The 24,918-nt window shown below is 38.5% G+C and overlaps 1 protein-coding gene across 4 annotated transcripts in view; it reads left to right on the forward strand.

The window, feature by feature from the left end:
• Positions 1 to 12,247, forward strand: part of MTMR6 (myotubularin related protein 6) — a 41,359-nt gene extending 29,112 nt beyond the window's left edge. For 2 of the 4 annotated variants that reach the window (XM_086715102.1, XM_086715104.1), the window contains 5 exons: positions 186 to 235; positions 664 to 864; positions 3,048 to 3,179; positions 3,265 to 3,391; positions 5,618 to 7,831. In XM_086715102.1, coding sequence (XP_086571228.1) covers positions 186 to 235; positions 664 to 864; positions 3,048 to 3,179; positions 3,265 to 3,391; positions 5,618 to 5,878 — 771 coding nt within the window. In that variant the 3' untranslated portion in view covers positions 5,879 to 7,831. Of the gene's footprint in view, positions 1 to 185; positions 236 to 663; positions 865 to 3,047; positions 3,180 to 3,264; positions 3,392 to 5,617; positions 7,832 to 9,085; positions 9,427 to 12,170 lie in introns of those variants that run through there. The other 2 variants (XR_015254096.1, XM_086715107.1) reach the window with 2 other exon arrangements.
• Positions 12,248 to 24,918: the final 12,671 nt, after the last annotated feature.

Consider the following 24,918-nt stretch of genomic DNA (forward strand, 5'->3'; position numbering starts at 1 on the left):
CTCACGCTCTGTCTCTCTGTCTCCAGAATAAATAAACATTAAAAAACTTAAAAAAATTGTTTTGTTCTGTTTGCAACCATAAGTTGAAAGGGTAAATGCTGTTATTAAAATAATAGTTTTTAATCCGTTTTAAACAAAATAAATTGAAAGTAGTTGTAAATTGCATTTTACTTTTTCTTATTAAGGTTTTAATAGAAAAGGATTGGATCTCTTTTGGACATAAGTTTTCAGAGAGGTGAGTCATACTTTTACACTTATATATTTTGTAAAATTAATAAAGCTATTTTAGAGTGCCAGAATATTTCTGTTCTTCATGAGCTCACATGTCCAGAGGCAGGTGAGAGTGCTGTTTTTTGTATGAAAACTGATTTAATTTTTTTCTGTTACTTCTTTCAATTCTCATACCTTTGTTAATTTTTATGGCAATTCATTACCTTCCTTCTGTCTGGATTGTGGTACTTAGAAGATAACATACCCTTTAAAGTTGTGGTTGAAAAACTCAGGTTTAAATTGCTTTAGTAAAAAAAAAATTATACTTTTTTAATGCCAATATCATAAAGTTTTTGGTTCGTGTGTTTGTGTGTATGTTTAAATTTAATAATACCTGAACACTTGTCTTCTCTCAGAGGCATTTTCAAAAGCTTGTACTTTCTGGGGGGTTAGGTGTGGCCATTTGGATGGTGACCCAAAGGAAGTCTCACCGGTGTTTACTCAGTTCTTGGAATGTGTGTGGCATTTGACCGAACAGTTTCCACAAGCCTTTGAATTCAATGAAGCGTTTCTCCTTCAGATCCATGAACATATTCATTCATGCCAATTTGGAAACTTCCTTGGAAATTGTCAGAAGGAAAGAGAAGAACTCAAGTAAGATGGTTTGCTTCAAATGGACTGGTTTTTTTTCCTACTTAGCTGAGGTCTAACATAGATCATGGTTGAACATAATAAAATACCTTGACAGTTTGTAATAGAACTGAATTTTATTGTCTGTATTTCTGAAGCTAAGTACTTTCTGAAGATCCTTCACATCCTCAGATTAATAGTAAAAACACATTTAAAAAATTTGTTTTGAAATGTGGCATACACATGGAAAAGTACATATAGCTTAAGTGCGAAGCTCAGCACATCTAAAACTCATCCATCCATGTAACCAGCACCTAGAACAAGAAGTATTGCCAACACCCTGGAAACTCCCTTCATGTTCCTTTCTAGTCTGAATATATATTTAGAACAGAAAAGCCTTACACTATTTCATTTCCTACAAAGTATTGATCACTAAGTTTTAAGGTTTGGTAAAGAATTTTACAACTGTTGGTTTTAAGGTAAGATGAGGCTTTATATTTCTTGCATTTCTTTTTCTTTAATAATTTTATTTGGGGGGCGGGGGGCGGGGCGGCGCACCTGGATGGCTCAGTTGGTTAAGCATCTGACTTCAGCTCAGGTCATGATCTCATGGTTTGTGAGTTCAAGCCCCGCGTCAGGCTCGGTGCCGACAGCTCAGAGCCTGGAGCCTGCTTCGGATCCTGTGTCTCCCTTTCTCTGCCCCTCTCTCGCTCATGCTCTGTATTTCTCAAAAATAAACATTAAAAAAAAATAATTTTTTAAAAATTCTTTTGAAAGTTTATTTATTTAGAGAGAGAAAAAGAGAGAGCACGCAGTTGCTCACAGGGGCAGGGCAGAGAGAGAGAGAGATAAAGAGAGAGAGAGAATCCCAAGCAGGCTCCCTGCTGTCATCACAGAGCCCAACATGGACTCTGTCCCACGAACCGTGAGATCATGACCTGAGCCAAAATTAAGAGTTGGACGCTCAGCTGATGAGCCACCCGGTGCCACAATTCTCACATTTCTAAGCAGACAATTGTTTGGGGAAAATATGTTAGCTATAGTGTGTCTGTCCCTGAATTGGGTCTCCTGTCTGTTCTTTCCTAACCAGTCTTTGGGAGTAGGGGTTTCTGGCTAGATTTTGATACAAAGGAGATGTGGGATAAGGCCGTGAGAAGTTCTTACATTTTTTTTAGGTTGAGTTTCTGCGTTTAGGTTTCTTACAAGCCAGTAAAGAGCAGTTACAGATTCTTGCGTATCCAAGAACTAGAGAAGCTAAGTCTGATAGTAATTTGAAGACAGCCACACACTCTCACTCTCAACCAACTCAGAAGCAGAACTGAGAGCACGTGGAAGATTCTAAAGATGTGTGAAAGGAATTGCAACTGAAATCAAGTATGACAGAGATGAACAAATCAAAGACCATTAAGACTTTAGCTCCATGCTATGGTAATTCACAGCTTATCATAATTTGGAGCAGATGATGCTGAGTACAGAGCTATTTTAGGAAACACTGTCCTCAGTTAGTGCCAAACATCCTGTCAAAAAGGAAGATGGTAGTAAAAGCATGTATTTCCTATTAGTCTTTCTCTAAGAACTTACCCATCTTAGGGATCATAGAAAAATGAGCAAACTCTCCCCTTTTCCCTATACTCCTATCTATTTTATGTTCGTTTCGTAAGTGTACTGTCTAAACCATTCTACTCTTTATCCACTTACTTCACCTAACGTATTCTTAAAATTGCAATATAATTGGTGTGTTTTTACTGTTGAATAACGACTTGATTTTTCCCAATTCCCTTTTATTGTACTCATTCCCACTTAAATTTGTCCCTGCTCTGCAATTACTTGTACTACGGCCCCTATGGAGGGTTAAGAGAATGAGGCAAAGAGCGATACAAGTATCTTACTCTGTATACATGTGTGTGGTGATTTGAGATAGGTGTCACAGAGACCACGTTTACGAAGTTGTGTGAGTTGAAAGGAATCTCTTAACGTGTATGGTTGTGAGAGAAATGGTAGACCTGTGTTATGTTCAAAGAGACATGGTTTTATTTCATGACTGTGAGTGAAAAGGGAGAATACAGAATGCAGAGACAAGGTGAGGTTAGACTGTGAGTAGAAGGAAAAATTAAAACTGAAATCTACTTGGGAAGGAATTGCCTGATCTATAAAAAATGATTATTAGCATCTGTGAGAAAGCTCTTTGTTTTTCTCATTACACCAAGGTTAAAGGAGAAGACTTACTCCCTGTGGCCTTTTCTCCTGGATGACCAGAAGAAGTACTTAAATCCTCTCTACACTTCCAAATCTCCAAAATTTACAGTTTTGGAGCCAAATACAGTATCTTTCAATTTTAAGTAAGTTGGCATCATTGAGGTATTTATACTTGTTTTTTTTCAAACACAATTTATTGAGCTGTTGTTTTTTGGTTTTGTCCTAAAGGTTTTGGAGAAACATGTACCACCAATTTGACCGAACGTTGCATCCTAGACAGTCTGTGTTTAATATAATTACGAATATGAATGAGCAAAATAAGCAGTTAGAGAAAGACATTAAAGACTTAGAATCTGTAAGTATTCTGAAGTGTCTTAATATAATACATTTGGAATATTAAGTTAGTTTATTTCCTTATGTTGGAAGTGTAAATTGGTATGTAGAAACCTCTTAAGTTTGAATTGCTTTCCCTGAATTTTAATGTTGAAATACTAATATTGTACAGCTGATGTACAATATCCGATGACCCTTGAACAACATGGGTTTGAAATACACACTTCCACTTATAAGTGGATTTTTTTTTGTTACAAATACAGCACAGTACTGTAAATATACTTTCTCTTCCTTATGCCTTTCTAAATAACATTTTCTTTTCTCTAGCTTACTTTATTGTGAGAATATAGTATATAATACATTGTAACATACAAAATATGTATCAGTTGACTGTTTATGCTATTGATAAGGATTCCAGTCAATGGTAGGCTATTAGTAGTTATGTTTTGGGGGAGTCAGAAGTTACATGTGGGTTTTTGATTGCAGGGAGGTTTGGTTCCTTCAACCCCTGTGTTGTTCAGGGGTCATCAGAAAAGTAGAGATATGAACGCAATAAATATTGGGGTATCTTTCACGCTTTTTGAGATTTTAATATTTATCATACCTCAGCACTTTTTTTTTTTAAGAAATGAAATAGGATATATTTGAAGATCCTGTATACTTCTGCTCAGCCCATCCCCACATGATTTGGGCGGAATTTAGCGTTAATTATTCCTGTGCATATTTTTATACTTCTGTCTGTCTTTTTATCCAGAATTTATAAGACTGTTTTATATGATTTAAAATATTATTTTTAATATTTATTAAAAATACAAAAGAATGTATTTTCTAATAAGGTATAAAAGCAACAGGCAACAGGATTGCACATGTACCCTTCACCCGGCTTGAGGAGCTGCACGTTTTAAAAGTATATAAAGGTTGTTATATCGTCATGCTTCATCTTACTCGACATTGTTTTGAAATTTATCCATGTTGATACATGTAGCTTTAATTCGTTTTATTATTAACTACTGTATAATATTCTCTTATGTGCATATATCAGTCTCTCCATTCAGCTACTGCAGAACACTTCATTTGTTTTCAGTTTTGGATTTCCATGATCACAAATGAAGTTGAACGACTTTTCATATATATGCCGGCCATTTGGTTTTCCCTTTTCTGTGAATGGCCTGTTCCAACCTCCACTCATTTTTCTGTTGGCATATTTGCCTTTTCCTTATTGATCCGTAAGGGTTCTTTATATACCAGATGCTAATTCTTTGTTTCATATCTATCTATCTATCTATTTATCTATCTATCTGTCTGTCTATCACAAGTGGCATCATTTAGTCCATTTTTGTCTTTTCCATTTTATTTATGATATGTTTTGTGTACAAATTGATGAGTCTTTATGTTTTATGCCTTCTTTTGTATCTTGTTTAAGAAATCCCTCTCCACTCTAAGACTTTCGTATCATCTTTCTGTCAGTCATCATATAGAAGCAAAAAGGATCAGCGAGTACCTACTTTAAAAATCGTAGACAGTTGTAACTCAGACTGTCGTGTCTGCCAATCAGGCAGGACTGCTCCTTAGTCATCTGTCAGAATAGGAGGTAACTAATAACCACTTGAGGAAGCAGTAGGAGGATGTGTAAAAAGTGAGGCAAGCCCAAGACGTAGGTGACACAAGCAGATTGGCTGGAGAGTGGTCCAGGGATTTGGAGAGCGTGATACTTTGCCAAAGAATCCTTCTAAAATCTTGTGTTCTGTTTCTTTTTTTGTTTGTTTTTTTGTTTTTTTTTTTTTTTTAATCTTGTGTTCTAAAGCTGGTTGTGCTTACCTAACAAACCATTATAGGGAAACCATGTAAGAAAGTTCTTTAGGCAATAAAACCTTTATGTAAGTAAGTGTGTGTTTATTATACAGTTATGATTCAGGGTGAAGGTCTCATACACATGTGTTTCATTATAAAATGTTTACTTTTTTTTAATGCTTTCTAGGTAACGTATATCCTTTTCAAATATGAAGGCTTAGGATCTTTTGCAGTCAAGTGTAATAACCATTTTTCACTATAAAAGTTGTATAAACAGTCAGGATTCTCCATGATGTCTTACTCTTCTGCAGTAGATTTTATTAATTTTTTGAGGTTTAACTTTGTATTGTTCATAAAGAGAACATTTGCAAAAGCTTGGTTTCTTCTTTCCTCTAACCTATACTGAACGTGTAGTATGTGCAATTAGTAATTTTTTTCAAATTTGGATTTGTTCTAGAAAATTAAACAATGTAAAAATAAGCCAACAGATGGAATTCTCACCAAGGAATTGATACATTCAGTTCATCCTGAATCACCTACCCTCAAAACTTCCTTGTGTTTCAAGGAGCAAACTCTGTTACCTGTGAATCATGCTCTTCGAACTATAGAGGGCAGCAACCCAGCAGATAATCGTTACAGTGAATACGCTGAGGAGTTTTCCAAATCGGAACCCGGTGTGGTCAGCTTAGAGTATGGTGTGGCAAGAATGACTTGTTAGATGCATAGAGTATTTTCTGGACTGACTGTAGTGCAAGAATGGATTGTGAGAATGGTCTTTGCGCATGACCAAAAGGAATTTGTCTGATAATGATTTTGGAGTCGAGTAGTTGAAGAAAGGGTAATAACTGCTTTTGTGAGAGAAGTAAGTCCGTTTAATTGCATTTCCGGCAAGGAATGACTTTCAGTTCTTTAAGAAAGGAGTGGAATGGGCAGATCTACTCAGAACACAACTTGTACTGTATACTAGTGAATTGACACTTCTGTATGATTTGTATGTTAATTACAGCCAAACATGAATAACTTTCCTTAACTCTAATTTAATTGACCAAGTTCTCCCTTACTTAATAATTGACATGGCATGGACTTATAATTACGTAACCATGAGTATTTACATATTTTGCCTATTAGTGATGTTTAATGTTGAAGTGCCATGAAAAATACTTGAGAAAGCCTTAAAAATCTCAACTTATTCTTTACTCTTAGGTTTTATAGCCGAGAGCAAGGTTTTTTTGTTTTTTTCTTTTGGTCAGCCTTGTTTTATCTGTAAAGAATTGCACTCTCATTACTGCAGGGGTTGCATGCTACAATACTCCTGTATAAACAGATGTACAAGTCCACTGTTAAGTTCATGGTTGGCTGGTCCCACTTCCATATTCAAGATTAATGAAACTGAAGGTTTAATTCTGATTCCAGTTTGTGCAGTGCTACACTTGATGACATTACTTACAACTTAGATTACTGATTTCTTGAATATGTGTAAACATATTTGACTGTCTTTTATGTACGGATTACTGCATTCTTTTGATGCTCTGTGGTTGGCTTTATTCCTTTTTTAACTGTGTAACTTTAACAAGCTAAGGCTCTAAAACTGTTCTTAGAGACAGTGAAGAGTATATAGATATATACAGTTTTATCTTTCAATGAGTTGCTCTTCCTAAAACAAACTTTCAGTTCCTTAAAATTTTGGGATTAAAAAAGGGAAGTTAGTACAGGTAGTTTAGATTTTGCTTGGTTGCATGAATTTTAAAGCAGCCATTTCTATGTGGAACATTTTTATCTTATCCGTTAACATAGGGGAAGAAAAGGAAAATTAAGGATAGCCTAGTACAAAGTTAGCAAAACAACTTAAATGCTAGGAGGTTTCTGTTTGCCTTGTTATGTTAACTGTTTCTGTGTGCTAGTAACATATCTTTAAATGAAAAAAAAATCACATGCATTTGACGGTCTTCACTCAGCTGGCTTTAAAACTGAAGGTTTAAGTACACGGCTGGCAAGAGATGTGATTCAGGGAGAGTAGGAAACCTGCGTAAGATCCCTAATGCTTCTCTTTCCTATGCTTATATCTATTTTATTAGTTTTGAGCATAAACAAGTATCTTTTTCACATGGGAAAAAAAGCTTTATTGTATGGGAACTTACCTAATCCTGTTTATTTTTCCAATGCTTTTGTGTAATGCGTTATGTAAGAAGAAAAATACTCCTTTTTAAACAGTGACAGAAATGCACTATAAAATATAGTTTGTGATTTAGCCAAACCTATTTCCATACTTAATTAAGCACCGGGACAGGAACCTTAATCTTTGTGACCACAAAGGGAAGCTTTTGTGCCTTGTTGCTTGGTTCCAGTTAACTGATTGTGGTTTTAGAATCTTCCATGGCAGACTTCTCATATTCACGCGTTTTTGGTTTATCTTCAACTTCAGGCATATATATGTGTATTTATGTGCTCACACATGGACTGAGAAATCAGTTAACATCTGAAGTGACCTACAGCGTATGTGTTGGCAAAAAGCAGATTGTGTATGTGTCTTATAAAATTGAATTTATGTTCAGTGTGTTTGGGAATGTATAGCATGTAAATTATTACATACGTTATTTAAAGGTAATTAAATGTTCATATTTTACTTTGAATGTTTTTCTTCTGTAAAAAAAACCACAAAAAACAAATGGCATCAAGTTGTGGTGGTTCTTTCTTTCCTCAGTTCATTTTCCCAAAGGTTGATGTTGATAAATAATAACTTACATAAAGATAATTACCAAAATATTTAAAATAGGCACAGTGGGCTAAAAGGCTCAGCAGATGTCGTTGAGTCACTTAATTTTGGTGGAAGGCAGTGTCCAGTAAGAGTATACATTTGGTAAAATGTCTTGCCAAAGGCAGATCTGGACGTAAATGTGAGGAGGAAAGTGACTTGCAGGAAGGAGTTTATATGGGGGTGTTTTGAACAGGTTAGCTAAGCCAGAGTAGCTCAGGGAATCCTGACTAAAAAAGATGGAAGGAAGTCTTTTTTTTTTTTTTTTGTATTCTCTTTATTTAATGGAGTAGCAGGACAGGGTGGGTAGTATCAGGAACCCCCCGCCTCCTTTTTGAAAGACTATTTTTTAAAGGGAAGTTTAGGTTCCCAGCAAAATTGAGAGGAAGGTCCGGAAATTTCTCACGTACCCCACCAGAGTGGTACATTTGTTACAACCGATAAACCTAAACTGATACGTCATTATCACTCAAAGTCCACGGTTTACCTTAGGGTTTATTTAGTCTCGGTGTCCTATATTCCGTGGGCTTTGAGCAAATGTATGATGACCTTTATAGTATCATACAGAGTATCTTCACTGCCCCCCAAATCCTCCGTGCTCTGCCTATTCATCTCTCCCTACCCACCCACCCCTGGCAACCACTGATCTTTTTCCCGTCTCTATAGCTTTACCACTTCCATAGCGTCGCATAGTAGGTATCATACGGTATGCAGCCTTCAGATTGGCTTCTTCCACTTAATAAATGCACTTCAGGTTCCTCTCGGTGTTTTCATGTCTTGATCGCTCACTCACCGAATAATATTCTGTGTCTGGATATACCACGATTGATTCATTCACCTATTGTAGGGCACCTGGGTGGCTTCCAAGTTATGGCAGTTTTTAATAAAGTTGCCTATAAACATCTGTTGTGCGGGTTTTTGTGTGGACAGAAGTTTTCAACGCCTTTGGCTAAATGCCAAGGAGTAGAATTACTGGGTTGTGTGGGACGAGCCTGTTTAATTTTGTAAGAAAGTGCCAAAACGTCTCCCAAAGTGGGGGAGCCGGTGGCATTCCTACCAGCGGTGGATGAGACTTCCTGTTGTTCCGCACCCTCACCAGTGTTCACCGTTGTCGGTGTTCTGCGTTTCGGCCGTTTGAATAGCCTTTTTTGACCTCTTTTTTTTTTTTTCTAGGTCCGCTTTAGAGTACTGAAAATTCATTCAGTTGGCATTCTAAGTTGGATGAAATTCTGATCGTTTACAAAACTATATAAGGAGAAGTTGCAGGCTTTTATCGGTGATGTCGATCCATTTTCATTGGCCGTGTTTTGGCTATTCTGTTGGCTTTTCCGTGCAGTAGTACAACTCGCATTAACATGTTTTGGTGGGTTAAAACGTAGAACTATTTTTACAAGTACAGAACTATACGCTTTAGAAGGCTGTATCTAGAAAAAGCCTGTAAACTAAGATGACTATCTCAAGAAAAGGATATATACTATTGTACTTATCAGAAAATAAAACACTAATTTCTGCCACTTTTCTAAATGGTATTAGTGCTACTCTAATTATTTCCAAGCAAGTAAAATACCCCTTTGCACAGCAACTCTTGTCAACAGAGTGGAATGTGTAACCAAAAGCAACCTTCAGAAGCATTTGCACTTAACAATATTTGTGGAGCTTCTGTTACAGAATGGTGGGAGAATCACATTCTGAATCGCCTACCCCGATCTGTAAGCGTCTCTCCTGTTCTTAAAAGAAACGCAGAATTACTTTCCCATGAAGAGCAGTAATTTGGGACGCATTGTACTTAAGAAACATTGCTGCACAAGATGGGTGAGAAAGAAACCTTTATTTTAGGTCACTGAGAGTTTGGGCTCTGTTACTGTAGCATAACCTAGTTCATCCTGAATGAGGAGACCATTAGCACACCTAAGAAGTTAATAAGCCTCTGATTTCATCTAGATTCCAGCCCCTCATGGTCTCCTCAGGGCCTTTTACTTATTTTTGCACTCCTATCTACAGTTAAGGTTCATGCATTGCATTTGCTTGTACCTCTTTAGGCTCTGACGTTGAACACTCCCCTCACCCTTTGCACTGACGTCTTGAACCAGACCAACTGTAGGGTATCTTACGACTTCCTGTACCTCCTTACTCAGGAGGATATAATAATCAGCCTGTTCCACTGTTTTGATGATAAATTCGATCACTTGGTTGATCTCTCCTTCTAAAGGTACATTTGCCCCCCCGCCTCACCCCCACCCCAGCTTTGCACTTAGCCAATTCTCTGCCAGGTGATTTTTTTTTTAAATGTTTATTCATTTTTGAGAGACTGAACATGAGTGGGGGAGGGGCAGACAGAGGGAGACACAGAATCCGAAGCAGGCCCCAGGCTCCAAGCTGTCAGCACAGAGTCTGATGCGGGGCTTGAGCTCACGAACTGTGAGAGCATGACCTGAGCTGAAGTCGGACACGACCGACTGAGCCACCCAGGCGCCCCATCTGCCAGGTGGTATTTTGACATCAAAATGAATATCCCATTCCCTAACAACTTGTCCATTTGATAATATTTGCCTGAATCAGTTATTTCATTGGGTGTTCCAAAATGCTGATTTTCTAAATTGTCTTTTCACTTTTATGTTTATTTGATGGTATTCTTTAAAGAAGTGCTTTCAGGGGCGCCTGGGTGGCGCAGTCGGTTAAGCGTCCGACTTCAGCCAGGTCACGATCTCGCGGTCCGTGAGTTCGAGCCCCGCGTCGGGCTCTGGGCTGATGGCTCAGAGCCTGGAGCCTGTTTCCGATTCTGTGTCTCCCTCTCTCTCTGCCCCTCCCCCGTTCATGCTCTGTCTCTGTCTGTCCCAAAAATAAATAAACGTTGAAAAAAAAAATTAAAAAAAAAAAAATAAAGAAGTGCTTTCACTCATCAAGTGGGAAAATTCTTCTTGAAAAGGGCCTGATAAATGCTTAATTCTTTCCCTTTAATCACTAATTTTCAGAGTAAGGAGTTGTAATACCTCCAAAAATTAGTTTTCTCTCTTTTTCTGTAGGGATGTGTATTTTTATAATCAGTTGCAGTAAAGGCTCTTTTTGCACACTGTCTGTGCAGAAGAGCTCCTTCAAGTTCCTTTCATGTCCGTTCATGTACCAAGTAGTTTTGAGCACATTTTTGGATTCTGACACGAGTAGATGTCCCAGGCCCATCTTGTGCTTTCCTGGCTCCAGTTTTGGAATTGGCCATGTCTCCAAGGAACCTTTGTTCCTGTTAGTGGGGAATAATATTTGAAACCAAACTCTGGACATCACATGTGCTCATTGCTCCTGGAGCGTCACTGCTTCCAGGCCCTTTTAGTGGACAGAACTAGAAAAATGTATTTCTAAAAATAATAAATTTAGGGGTGCCGGGTGGCTCAGTCAGTTAAGCGTCTCTTACTTCAGCTCAGGTCATGATCTCATGGTTTGAATCCCATGTTGGGCTCTGTGCTGCCACTGCAGAGCCTGTTTGGGATTCTCTCACTATTGTACTCTCTCTCAAAATAAATAAATAAACTAAATAAATAAATAAATAACTTTAAAAAATAATAAGTTTAGACAATATTAATTCAAATTATTATTACCACAGGGCTTTCTTTGGTCTATTTCTTTTTTCCTTATACTAAAAATCCTGGTTTCTAATAGCATGTGTATATTGACCTTTATTTATTTATTTATTTATTTTTTTAAATTTTTTTGTTTTTTTTCAACGTTTATTTATTTTTGGGACAGAGAGAGACAGAGCATGAACGGGCGAGGGGCAGAGAGAGAGGGAGACACAGAATCAGAAACAGGCTCCAGGCTCTGAGCCATCAGCCCAGAGCCCGACGCGGGGCTCGAACTCACGGACCGTGAGATCGTGACCTGGTTGAAGTCGGACGCTTAACCGACTGCGCCACCCAGGCGCCCCTGACCTTTTTTTAAAAGTAGGCTCCATATCCTGCAGAGTCCGAAGCAAAGCTTGAAATCACGACCCTGAGATCAAGACCAGAGCTGAGATCAAGAGTCGGACACTTAACCAGCTGAGCCACCCAGGCATCTCTTGACATTTTTTTGTTTTATTCTACAATATACTACAGTATACAAAATATAGTTTCACAATTGCAATGAGTGTTACTACTAATGATAGAAATACGGAATAAAAGTTAAGATTTCTTTGCAGTTCTCTTTATCCTTGTGTATATCCTACCAAGGACATAAAGAGAATTATATTCAAAAGTCACTTGAAATAATTTCTCTGTTCACATTACAGGCACACCTGAGAGATACTGGGATTTGATTCCAGACCACTACAACAGAGTAAATATCACAATAAAGTGAGTCAAATGAGTTTTGGTTTCCCGATGCATATGAAAGTTATTCTTACACCATACCATAGTCTATTAAGTATGCAGTAGAATTACACCTATAAAAATAATGTATATACCTTAATAACACTTTATTGCTAAATAATGCTGACCATCATCTGAGTTTCCAGTGAGTCATAATCACTGATCACAGCTCACCATAAGAAATATAATAATAATGGAAAGTTTGAAACATTGAAAGAACTACCAAAACGCAACACAGAGATAGGAAGTGAACAGATGCTGTTGGAAAAATGGTGCCGATAGACTCATTCGATGTAGGGTTGCCACAAACCTTCAATTTGTAAAAATTAAAAAAAAAAATGTGGTTATCTATAAAGTGCAATGAAACAAGGAACAACTGTACTAATTTGAAATACAACTAAGACATTTTGTTTTCAAATTTAGGATTTGCTAATTTTCTTTTTGGTTTAGTGGATTTTTAAAGAGGTAAAACATAATTCAAAATTCCAATTTCTATAAAAAGGTATATGCAGAAGTCTTGCTTTTATTCCTTTCCCTTCTACCCTGTTTTTTTCCCACTACTCTTCCATCCCCCCCACCATAGGCAGCCACTTTTATTAGTTTCTATTACCCTTTCAATATTTTTTTTGCAATTAAATGTGCATACATATATGATGTATGTATATATATATTTATTTGCTTTTTTCTTGAACAAAAGATGCTTACTTTCTATACTATTCTGTATCTTGCATTTTTTTATATCACTGAATCTTGAGGATTACTTCAGATCATTACAGATGGAGCTTGCTCAGTCCTTGTTCATGGCTACATAGTACTTACTCCATGGTATAGATTTTATTAAACTAGTGAATTCAACTCATTCCTATTTTTTTAAGCTTTTTATTATGCAGATGTTCAAAAGTTCAAAAATAAGAGTAGTGTAATGAGCCTTTGTGTATATATCTAGAGTCAATTATTAATGGCAGTTTGCTAATCACATTTGATTGATACTCTGCCATTTTTTGTTGTTGGCATATATCAAAACAGATTTCAGACATACCATTTTACCAAGTAGTTCAAAGTGTGTGTGTGGCGGGGGTGGGGGGGGGGGAGGGCGCTAGCTAGCTAGCTAAGGTGTGGTAAAGATGCTGTAGGTTGATGGATAAGGCATCAACATATTTTTTTCTTTTTCATATATTTAAGGTCATTTGCACTTCTCTGTGAATTGCCTGTTCATGTCTTTTGCCCATTTTTTTCTGAACAAGTTCTGTTTTTTCTTAAGAGTTTTTTATACTTTAGGGAGACTGACTTTTTCTCTATGATGTAATGTGCAAATATATTCTCCTTGTTTGTCATTTGCTTCTTGCTTTTTGCCATGCAAAAGAGTTTTAGATTTTGGAGATAGAATTCTATTCATCTTATATTGCTTCTTGTTTTGAGTTATAGTTAGACTTTCTAATCCTAGGCTATAAAATAATTCACCCATGTTCTTTTAGTATTTATAGCTGGGTTTTTTTTTTTGTTTGTTTGTTTGTTATTCATTTGACTCTCTGGTTCATTTGGAGTTTGTTCTGGATATAAAAAGAAATATGGACTCAAATTTATCTTTTCCCAAATGGTTATCTGGTTATTTTAGTCATTTGTTAGTAAATTCATCTTCTTATCAGTGATTTGAGACATCATGTTTATGTACTTTTGGATTCTCTTCCTTAGCACTGGTGTGTCTGTTCATGTACCAAAACTGTACAACTGTATTTATCAAAGCTATATGGTAGAACTGTGCCTTGGCACTTTTCTTTCTCAGAGTTCTCTTTACTATTATTTTTATTATTCATTTTGAGGCCATCTCAAGTATCCAGAAAAGTTGAAGGTACAGAAGAAACATTTTTCCTGAACCCCTTTGAAAGTAAGATGCCGACATGTTGCCCCTACTCCTTTAGACACTTTAAGTGTATTTTCCCCACAAACTAAGGCATTTCCATATAACCGTAATGCAGCCATCAAAACCAGAAAGTTAACATAACCACTCTAAAATTCTCAGACCCCATTTAAATTTTCCAGCTGTCCCCCAAATTACCTTTATTTAAAAAGACAATCCAGGGGCGCCCGGGTGGCTCAGTTGGTTGAGAGTCTGACTTCGGCTCAGGTCATGATCTTTTGGTTCATGGTTCGAGCCCCATGCCAGTTCTGTGCTGATGGCTCGGAGCCTGGAGACTGCTTCAAATTCTCATCTCCCTGTCTCTCTCTGCCCCTCCCCCTGCTTGTGCTCTGTCTCTAGCTCTCTCAAAAATAAATAAATAAATATTTTTTAAAAATCATTAAAAAATAAAAATAAAATAAAAAAACAATCCAGTTGTTGAATCCACATGTTGAATTTGATTCTCCAGTCTCTTCAGCTTCTTCAATCAGGAAAGTTTCTCAGTGTTTTCTTGAATTTCATGATGAGTACAGGCCAGTTATTTTGTACTATCAGGTGAAATCAGTTTATTCTGCTACTGGTGGTGTTAATTATGAACCCTTGATTAAAGTGGTATGTTCCAGGTTTCTTCAAAGTAAAATCACTCTTTTTGTCTTTAAAATTAATAACATTAGTATTTTGTGGAAAGTCCTTTGAGCCTATGTAAACGATCCTTTTTATTATCAAATAAATGTTCAGTTTATTTCATTTATTTATATTAACATGGACTCATCTTTGGTGTTAACTTTGCCATAATTTATAACTTTATTGTGTGTACATTTACTTCAACTTTCTATGTTTACTTTATCTGTTTACTATGTGGTCTTTTTCATTTAAAAATGTTTTTAAACCTTTCTTTTAGTAATTACATATTTGGACTTAGGTTCGAGTGGTCGCCTCTTAAGTGATACTTTATATGAAGCACGTAGCTCATTTTTTACCTTACTTAGGTTTCTGCTCTTTGGGTTGTCCACTGTATGTAGTAATCCTTGGCTCCCATGTGGTACTTGTGTGTCAATGAGCTTATTCTATTCTTCCTTTTCTGTCTCCCTTCTGTGTTATTTCCACTTTGTCAGAGCATATAACTATCAAACTATCCTTCCACCCTCATCTCGTTTTTTTCTACTCTAGAAGTTTTCACTAAATGTCTCCAATGCTCAACACCAGTCTTTGCCAAAGTTTCCCCAGTGGAGCTTATCCCCTTGAAGATTCTTTAGAAGAGCTTGCAAATACAATTTTTAGTTCTTGCATGTTTTAAATATTTTCTATAAATTCTATTCTTTTTTTTATTCTATTCTTTTTTTTTCTTTTAATTTTTTAAAATTTACATCCAAATTAGCATATAGTGCAAAAATGATTTCAGGAGTAGATTCCTTAGTGCCCCTTACTCATTTAGCCCATCCCCCCTCCCACAACCCTTCCCATAACCCTCAGTTTGTTCTCCATATTTATGAGTCTCTTCTGTTTTGTCCCCCTCCCTGTTTTATATTATTTTTGTTTCCCTTCCCTTATGTTCATCTGTTTTGTCTCTGAAAGTCCTCATAGGAGTGAAGTCATATGATTTTTGTCTTTCTCTGACTGACTCATTTCACTTAGCATAATACCCTCCAGTTCCATCCACGTAGTTGAAAATGGCAAGATGTCATTCTTTTTGATTGCCGAGTAATACTCCATTGTATATAGATATACCGCATCTTCTTTATCCATTCATCCATCGGTGGACATTTGGGCTCTTTCCATACTTTGGCTATTGTTGATAGTGCTGCTATAAACATGGGGGTGCATGTGTCCCTTCGAAACAGCACACCTGTATCCCATGGATAAATGCCTAGTAGTGCAATTGCTGGGTCCTAGGGTAGTTCTACTTTTAGTTTTTTGAGGAACCTCCATACTGTTTTCCAGAGTGGCTGCACCAGCTTGCATTCTCATATAAATTTTATTCTTTAAGAGTAGTATGGCTGGATATAAAATCCTTTGTGTATACTTTCTTTCCTGGGGTTTCTTAGAAATGTTGTTTATTTATTGTTGAGAAGTCTGATGCCAGCCATATTTTTCCTTTTAAGTGGCTTGGTCCTTTCCCTGGAAGCCCAGTGGGTTTTGTTGTGTGCATGCGTGTGGGGGCGGTTAATTTTTTTTAATTATTTATTTTTGAAAGACAGAGCACGAGTAAGGGAGGGGCAGAGAGAGAGGGAGACACACAGAATCTGAGGCAGGCCTTAGGCTCTGAGCTGTCAGCACAGAGCCCGATGCGGGGCTTGAACTCACAATCCATGAGATCATGACCTGAGCTGGAGTGGGACGCCCAACCTACTGAGCCACCCAGGTGCCCCTGTGGTTTTTTTTTTTTTTTTTTAAGTCAAGTCATTTTGGGGTGCCTGGGTGGCTCAGTCGGTTAAGCATCCGACTTTGGCTCAGGTCATGATCTCGCGGTCTGTGAGTTCGAGCCCCACATCGGGCTCTGTGCTGACAGCTCGCAGCCTGGAGCCTGCTTCACATTCTGTGTCTTCCTCACTCTCTGCCCCTCCACCCCTCATGCTCTCTCTCTCTCTGTCAAAAATAAATAAACATTAAAACAAATAAAAAAAAATAAAGTCAAGTCATTTTATAAACTAGTATCTTGCGGTTAGTTACCTCCTCTAGTCAGTTTTTCCAGGTACACTGGGACCCAGCTGAACATACAGATTCAGGTCTTCTATTTCAGCAAAGTTTTCTAGAATCATTTTTTAAATACTGGTTTTAGGAGTGCCTGAGTTTTAGGGCTCAGTTGGTTGGGCATCTGGCTCTTGATCATGGCTCTCGGGTCATGATCCCATGCTTTGTGGGTTCAAGTCCTGCGTCGGGCTCTGCACTGACAGCAGAGACCCTGCTTGTGATTCTCTTTCTCCCTCTATCTCTCTGCCTCTCCTCTGCTCACACACACTCTCTCTTTCTCTCCCTGTCTTTCTCAAAAGAAGTGAATAAACTTTAAAAAATATATATTAGTTTTATTGTTTTATTCTTCTTCAGGGGCTTAAATTTCCATAAGTATTAGATCTTTTTAGTTTTCTGTATCAGTTTCTCTTTTTACCATTTTTTGTTCGTTTCTGTTTAATTTTTTACATCTTTTATTTCTTTCCTCTATGGTGTTTATTGTGCACTTAGTTGTTCATATTCTCCTTTTGGAAACTTAAAATTTAATCTTTGTTTCTGGATTTGTTTTCTTTTGCTTCAGTATCTTTCCTTTTTTGTTTTAATGTTTTATTTATTCTTGCAAGAGAGAGACAGAGCACGAGCAGGGGACAGGCAGAGAGGGAGACACAGAATCTGAAGCAGGCTCCAGGCTCCGAGCTGTCAGCACAGAGTCCAACGCGGGACTCGAACTCACAAACCATGAGATCATGACCTGAGCTGAAGTCAGATGCTTAACTGACTGAGCCACCCAGGTGCCCTGCTTCAGTTTCTCTTTTAAGTTTGTTAATTCTTGTTTCACATCTTTTTGTTCATTTCTATTCTGAGTTTTTGAATTTATGATTAGTGGTTGTTTATCATATCAGCACTTCTTTTAATTATATTTTACCGCATGTTGTCGTATTGCTACAGTTTGCCTCCACTTGTAGCATTTATCTTTGGGATTTCATCTACTGAAAAGTTTTAATTCTCGTTTTTGCTTCCTTCTTATAATAACTTCCCATGGATGCTTGTTTTTGTTTGCTATTCATAAGCGTTTGTGTAGGATTTTCTTGGAACAGTTGTAGCAGGTGATCCTATGAAGAAGAATGGAAGAATTAGCATGTATTGCTAGTTTAAGAACTTCCCCTTCTATTGCTGTAGTGAAGTTCAGTTTCTTTAATAAATGTGCCTTTGTTGTCTGTCTTCGGATTTATTTATATTATCTTATCTTGGTAAAAGGCTTATCTTTAGCTGTCTTCTTCTTTCCCAGTACCTCCACCTTTCAAGATACTTTCTTTCCCCTGGAAGTAACGTCTTCCTAAGATGACCACAACATATATCCTAAGCTCCTTCCTTTTGACTCTATAGTTTCAGATATGGTGTCAATATTTCTTCATGTAGAGAGGGATTCTCTCTCTATGGGAATGAACTATAGCTGATGTTAACTGTCACATTGCACTCTCTCACATTCATTTTCCACCTGACTGTCCACTTTGGGTGGAGAGCCAGTTCTGCTGGTCTCAGATCTTTATTCCCCCAGTCACATTTAAATTGAAATGTATGAAATTCTCTAGGTTATGCTGCAAGCGTGTGCCAGGAGGGACTTAATTTGTCCTCCCCGTTGACCTTTACAGCTACACCGATGAATATGTGGAAGTTCTAATGGGACTAATTGGATCTAGGGGTGGCGGGGGTCACGTGGTTGCACTCGAGGCCAAAGGCAAGGTAGGTGTGGTTACTGTAACGGACAGCAGAGTCAAAACGGCAGTTAGAGTGGTCGACTCATAAAGACCCGTGGCATTGGCTAGTTGATAATGGTGTTTCCAGAAGTGAAATGGATAGGAAACCTACTAAATTCTTGCTTGGTCTGTACAAGCAGAAAAGTTTATGCTCATGGAATTCATTGGCCTTGCTGCTGCGTTGTCTAAACAGCTGGCCTGATAGGACAATGGAACGGCCCTTTGAAGATTCAGTTGTAGTGCCAGCTCAGTGGCAATACCTTGCGGGGCTGGGACAAGGTTCTCCAGAAGGCTGTGCATGCTCTGGATCAGTGTCCAATATATGTTGCTTTTTCACCCATAGCCAGGAGTCATGATTCCAGGAATTGCTCACTATTACTCCTCTAGGAGTAATAGGATTATTCACTATTACTCCTAGTGACACGCTAGCAAAGCTTTTGCTTTCTCTTCCCATGATGTCATGCTCTGCTGGCCTACATGGTCTTAGTTTGAGAGGGAGGAATGCCTCCACCAGGAAACACACCAATGATTTCATGAGCTGGACGTTAAGACTGCCACCTGCCCGTGTAGGGCTCCTCATGCCTCTGAATCAACAGGCAAAGAAGGGAGTTACCGTGTTGGCTGGGCGATTGGTCCCGACTACCAAGAGGAAAGTGGACGGCTGTTACACAGCGGAGGTGAGGAAGAGTGTGTCCAGAGTACAGCAGATCCTTGTGGGCTTCTCTTAAAATTACCATGGCCTGTGATTAAGGTCGGTGGAAAACGACACGAACCCTATCCAGTCAGTTACTAATGATGCAGACCCTTCAGGAATATAGGTTTGGAGAAGTCAGGGGAGGTACCTGGGCAGCTCAGTCAGTTAAGTGTCTGACTCTAGATTTCAGCTCAGGTCATGATCTCGCAGTTCGTGAGTTCAAGCTCTGCACCAGGCTCCATGCTGGCAGTGCAGAGCCTGCTTGCGATTGTGTCCCTCTCCCTCTCTCTGCCCCTTCCAATCTCTCTCTCTCTAAGTAAATAAATAAACTTAAAAACAAATGTTTTTTTTAAAGGAATATAGGTTTGGGTCACTCCAGCAGGTGAAGAACCACGACCAGCTGAGGTGCTGGCTGAAGGGCAAAAGGACCACAGAATGGGTGGTGGGAAGAGGTACTTACGAAAGCCAGGAATGACCATGTGACCGGTTACAGATTGAGGACTATCGTTTTTATGAGTATTTCCTTCTTATATTGATGAATACATCTGTGTGAGTATATATATGAAGCAAATATCCTTGTTTTCTTTCCTGTCTTGTTCCCTCATTATATAGCGTATCATGTATTCACTGTATCATAGTATCTAAGTGTTGTTAATGTCATATCGTAGTATTTAAGTTACAGGACGTCAAGGAGAAGAGTAAACATCACTCAGGGATTTTATTTCCTCTTTTGGGGAAGGGGCTAGTCATTTTTCAGTTGTATGCAGAAGAGTTGTGTCATGTTAGGCAGAATTAGGATCCGGTTATTTTCTTTATTTGGAGGGAAGTATAGTTTAACAAGATATGTATGGGCCCAAGTTGACAAGGGGTGGGCTTGTGGTGATTAATTTTGTGTGTCAACTTGACTGGGTCATGGACACCCAGATATTCAGCTGAACGTTATTCTGAGTGTTCTGGGTGTGTTTCTGGAGGAGATCGCATTCGAATTGGTGGACTCAGTAAAGCAATGTGGGTGGGCATCTTCCAATCCATTGAAGGTATGAAGAGAATGAAACAAGGAGAAAGAACTTACCTCCTTGTTCTGCCTGAATGATCCAGCTGAGACACTGGTCTGCTCTAGCCCTAGGACTGGAGTTCACACTATTGGGTCCCCTGAGTCTCACGCCTTCAGACTTGGACTGAATTATATTTCTGGCTTTCCTTGGGTCTCCAGTTTGCAGGTGGTAGATCACGGGACTTCTCAGCCCATGTAATCATGTGAGCCAGTTTCTCGTAATAAATCTCTCTGTGTGTATCCTTTTGCTTCTGGTTCTCTGTGGAACTCAGACTAACAGAGTTAGCTACGATCATCCAGTGGGGACCCAGGAGTCCCCACCTCTTCTTCTTAGGGTCTTTCTATTCTGTTTGTTTATTTTGAGAGAGTGTGTGTGAGCGAGCGGGGGAGGGGCAGAGAGAAAGGGAGAGAGACAATCCCAAGCAGACTCTGTGCTGTCAGCGCAGAGCCTGACTCAGGGATCACTGTCACGAACTTTGAGATCATGACCTGAGCCTAAATCAAAAGTCAGACGCTTAACCAACTGAGCGACCAGACGCCCCCCGACCCATGTCTTCTTTTTGTGTCATTATTGTGGTAAAATAGACATAACATCAAATTTACCATTTCAATTATTTTTAATTGTACAATTCAGTGGCACTAAGTACATTTACAATGTTGTGAAATCATCACCCGTATCCGTTTGCAGAACTCTTTCATCATCCCAAACAGAAACTCGGAATCCATTAACCAATAACTCCCCAATGCCCTTGGTAGCCATCCTTCTACTTCCCATCTCTATAAATTTGACTATTCTAGTTACCTTATGTAAGTATAATTACGCAGTTTATGTCCTGTTGTGTCTGGTATATTTCATTTAGCATAGTATTTTTCATTTTGATCCATTTTGAGTGAATTTCATATATGGTAAGATAAGGGTCCGACTTCATTTTTCTGCGTGTGGATACCCAGTTTTCCCAGCATTGTTTGTTGAAAACAACTGCCCTTTCCCCATTGAACGGTCTTGGCACTCTTATTGAAAATCTAGTGACCGTGTATGTGAGGGTTCATTTCTTTGTTTCTGGGCTCTATATTTTATCCCGGTGATCTACATATTTGTCTTTATGCCAGTACCACACTGTTTTGATTATTGCAATATTGAAGTAAGTTTTGAAATCAGCATGAGGCCTCTAATTTGGTTCTTTTCTCAAGTTTCTTTGGTTATTAGGATCCCCTAAGATTCATGTGAATTTATGGATGTGCTTTTCTATTTCTGCAAAGACGCTGTGGAATTTTTGATGGGCATTTTATTGAACCTCTAAATTGCTTTGGATAATGTTGACATCTTATCTCTATTAAGATTCCGATTCATGAACACAGGATGTCTTTCCATTTATTTGAATTTCCTTTAATTTCTTTCACCAACATTTTATAGTTTTCAGTGTACCTCCTTATTAAGTTTATTCCTAAGTATTTTGTTCTTTTTGATGCTATTATAACTGGAATTGTTTCCTTAATTTCCTTTTTAGATTGTTCATTGCTAGCATATAAAACCCCCACTCATTTTTGTCTGTTGATTTTGTCTCCTGCAACTTTGCTACATTCATTTATTAGCTCTAACAGTTTTATGTGTGAGGGGAAGACTTTAGGGTTTTACACATGTAAGATCATGTCATCTGTGAACAGAAATAATTTTACTTCTTTTTTTTCCAATTTGGATGCCTTTTGTTTCTTTTTCTTGCCTACCTGCTCCAGCTAGGACCTTCAGTAGTAAGTTGAATGGAAATGGTGAAAACAGGCATTTTTTAAAATTATTTTTATTTTGTTATTAAACTTTTTTCTTTTACTTTAGAGATAGAGAGACAGTGCACAAACAGAGGAAAGGGGCAGAGGGAGAGAGAGAATCTTCAGCAGGTTCCATGCCCAGAGCAGAGCCTGGCACAGGGCTCAATCCCACACCCCTAAGATCATGACCCTAGCCATAGTTAAGAGTCAGATGCTCAACCAACTGAGCCACCCAGGCACCCCCAAAACAGGAATTTTTGTATTGTTCTTGATCTTAGGGGAAAAGTTTTCAGTCTTTCACCATCGAGTATGGTGTTAGCTATGAGTTTTTCATAGGTGGCCTTTACCATATTGAAGAAATTTTCTTCTATTCCTAGTTTGCTGAGTGTTTTTATTATGAAAGGACATAGAATTTTGTCAAATGAATTTTCTGCATCAATTGAGATAATCACTTTTTTCCTCTTCTTTCTGATTTTTGTATGTTGAACCACCTTTGCATTCCAAGAATAAATCCCACTTGATCATGGTCTATAATCTTTTTAACATGCTGTTGAACTCAGTTTGCTAGTATTTTGTTCTCTCGTGTTGGCATGGTGTAGGTTGGTCAACTACAGGAAGAGTGACCACCATGGAAAGCTGACACTTCAGCAAGGAAAAAGAGACAAAAGCATATCTCAACTGCATTAACTGAGCCATCATCCTTCCAACTCATCTCAAATTTGTGTTTTGATACGGTTACCAAAAATATGAAAATTAAAATAATAAACATGAGTAAAAGGATCACATAAAATATATGAGAAATTCTAGTCACGTAGCCATCTGAAACAAACACAGAATATTGTAAAGGAAATGAAGTGGGAGACAAGTTGAAGAGCACACGTGAGTGTGAAATTGGTTGAGTGAGAAGCTCCTATTCAGGTTACTGGATCATCAGATGTTATTATCAGGGAGTGCTCCTTGGTGAAATAGAGCATGGGAAAGAGTTGTGAGGCAAGTCCAGATTAATACTCTGCTATAGAAATATAATGCAAGCCCTATATGTAATTTAAAATTTTTCTAGGAAACACATTTAAAAAAGTACAAAGAAAAAGAAGAAATTAATTTTAATGATACATTTTATTTAACCCAATGCATCTGAAATATTAGCATTTTAACAAGTGATTGATATAAAAGTTATGGATGGATATTTAACATATTTTTGTATTAAGTCTTCTAAATTTGATATATTTTACATTTAGGCACATACCAGCTTGAACTTGCCACACTTTACATGCTCAGTAGCCACATGTGCCTACCGTATTGGGCAGCAAAAATCTAAACAGTGGGATCTTGCTTGCCCAGATCTGTTCGTCAGTTTAATTTTCCGGAGCTTGACAGATGAAATTGTTAGCTTTTCTGCTCTCTGTTCTTAACAGATCCAGCTGTATGCTCTTATACAAGATAGTTCCTGTAGGAAGGTATAAATCCTGAAGTCTTTAATTTATCTAATGGCGTATTCTTTAGAAATAGCCGACATTGGACTAATTGTCAAGAAACAGGCCCTTGGCAAGCGGTCTTGGCATTTGCGGAGGGCAAAGTAGGACTGGTGGCTAAGTAGTTGTGGCAGGTGAGGTCCTAAGGGAATTGGTTGAAGATTTTAGGCTCAGTGGATCCAGCAGGAGGTAGATGTTTTGAGCAGTTGGTAGATAGGGGAACAAAACATCAGGGAGATTGGGAACAAAAGTTGAGTGGGCAGAGAAGTTGGCCTTTCTTCACTCTCGTGCCCATGTGTGAGTATGAGGGAGATGTGTACACACGAGAGTGCAGTCTGCAGGACCGTGGGTGTCCGGATTCCAGGGATACGGCAGCAGCATGAGCTCATACAAGTCCCTGTCTTGATCTTTTTCCCTTTCACCTCACTTGTATTCCACTCCCCAAAACATCCATTTATTTTTTTGTGTATTTTTTAAATGTTTATTTTTGAGAGAGAGAGAGAGACAGACAGGGGTACCAGCCAAGGAGGGGCAGAGAGAGAGGGAAACACAGAGAGAGAGGGAAGCAGCTCCAGGCTCCGAGCTGTGAGCACAGAGCCCGACGCGGGGCTCGAACCCATGAACCGTGAGGTCATGACATGAGCCGAAGTCAGAGGCTTAACTGACTGAGCCACCCAGTCATCCCCAAAACATAGTTTTTAACGTGCCTTTCTTGTCCTCAGAGTTTGCGTGTGTGTTTTACGTTTACATAAACCTGTGGAGTTCTTCCCTCTGTTGTTCTTAGTCTCACTTGTGCTACCTTCTCACTGTCCTTTCCTTTGATGCTTTTCCCACTTCAAGTGGGACATTCTTTGTCTTTCGGGCATTTGGCACGAGCTGAGTGTCTAGTGGATGCCAGGTAGGGTGCTGGGTACATCACAGACATCGTTTCATGAAAGTCTCTCAGTAACCCTGCACGGATGGTGGCATTTTCCTCATTTTGTGAAGGCACCAACTTGGAGCAGTTAGGTGACGTGTCTACTCTGACAGCCAGCAACTTGGACTCATACTTTACTTTCCTGATTCCAAAATTCACACTCCTTCTGCGGTTCCAAAACCCTTCTTATTCTTTAGAGAAAGAAATGCACATGTCCTCTTCAATGAGGAAATGATATGAGCCCATTTGGCTATCTCTTGGGATGTAGGGAAACTAGCTGTTTGCAGATTTGGTGATAACAGCAGCTAACATTTATTCAGTGCTTATGGAAGGCAGTACAGAGCAGCGATTAAGAACACAGCCTCTGGAGCCTGGCTGACCCCAGCTCTGCCCCCAAACCCCCAAGTATCTGTGGACTTTGGGCTAGTTGTCAACCTCTCCCTGG

This window comes from Puma concolor, chromosome A1, assembly GCF_028749965.1.
Source record: "Puma concolor isolate L17-30 chromosome A1, mPumCon1.1.hap2, whole genome shotgun sequence".
NCBI classification, from domain to species: Eukaryota; Metazoa; Chordata; class Mammalia; order Carnivora; family Felidae; genus Puma; species Puma concolor.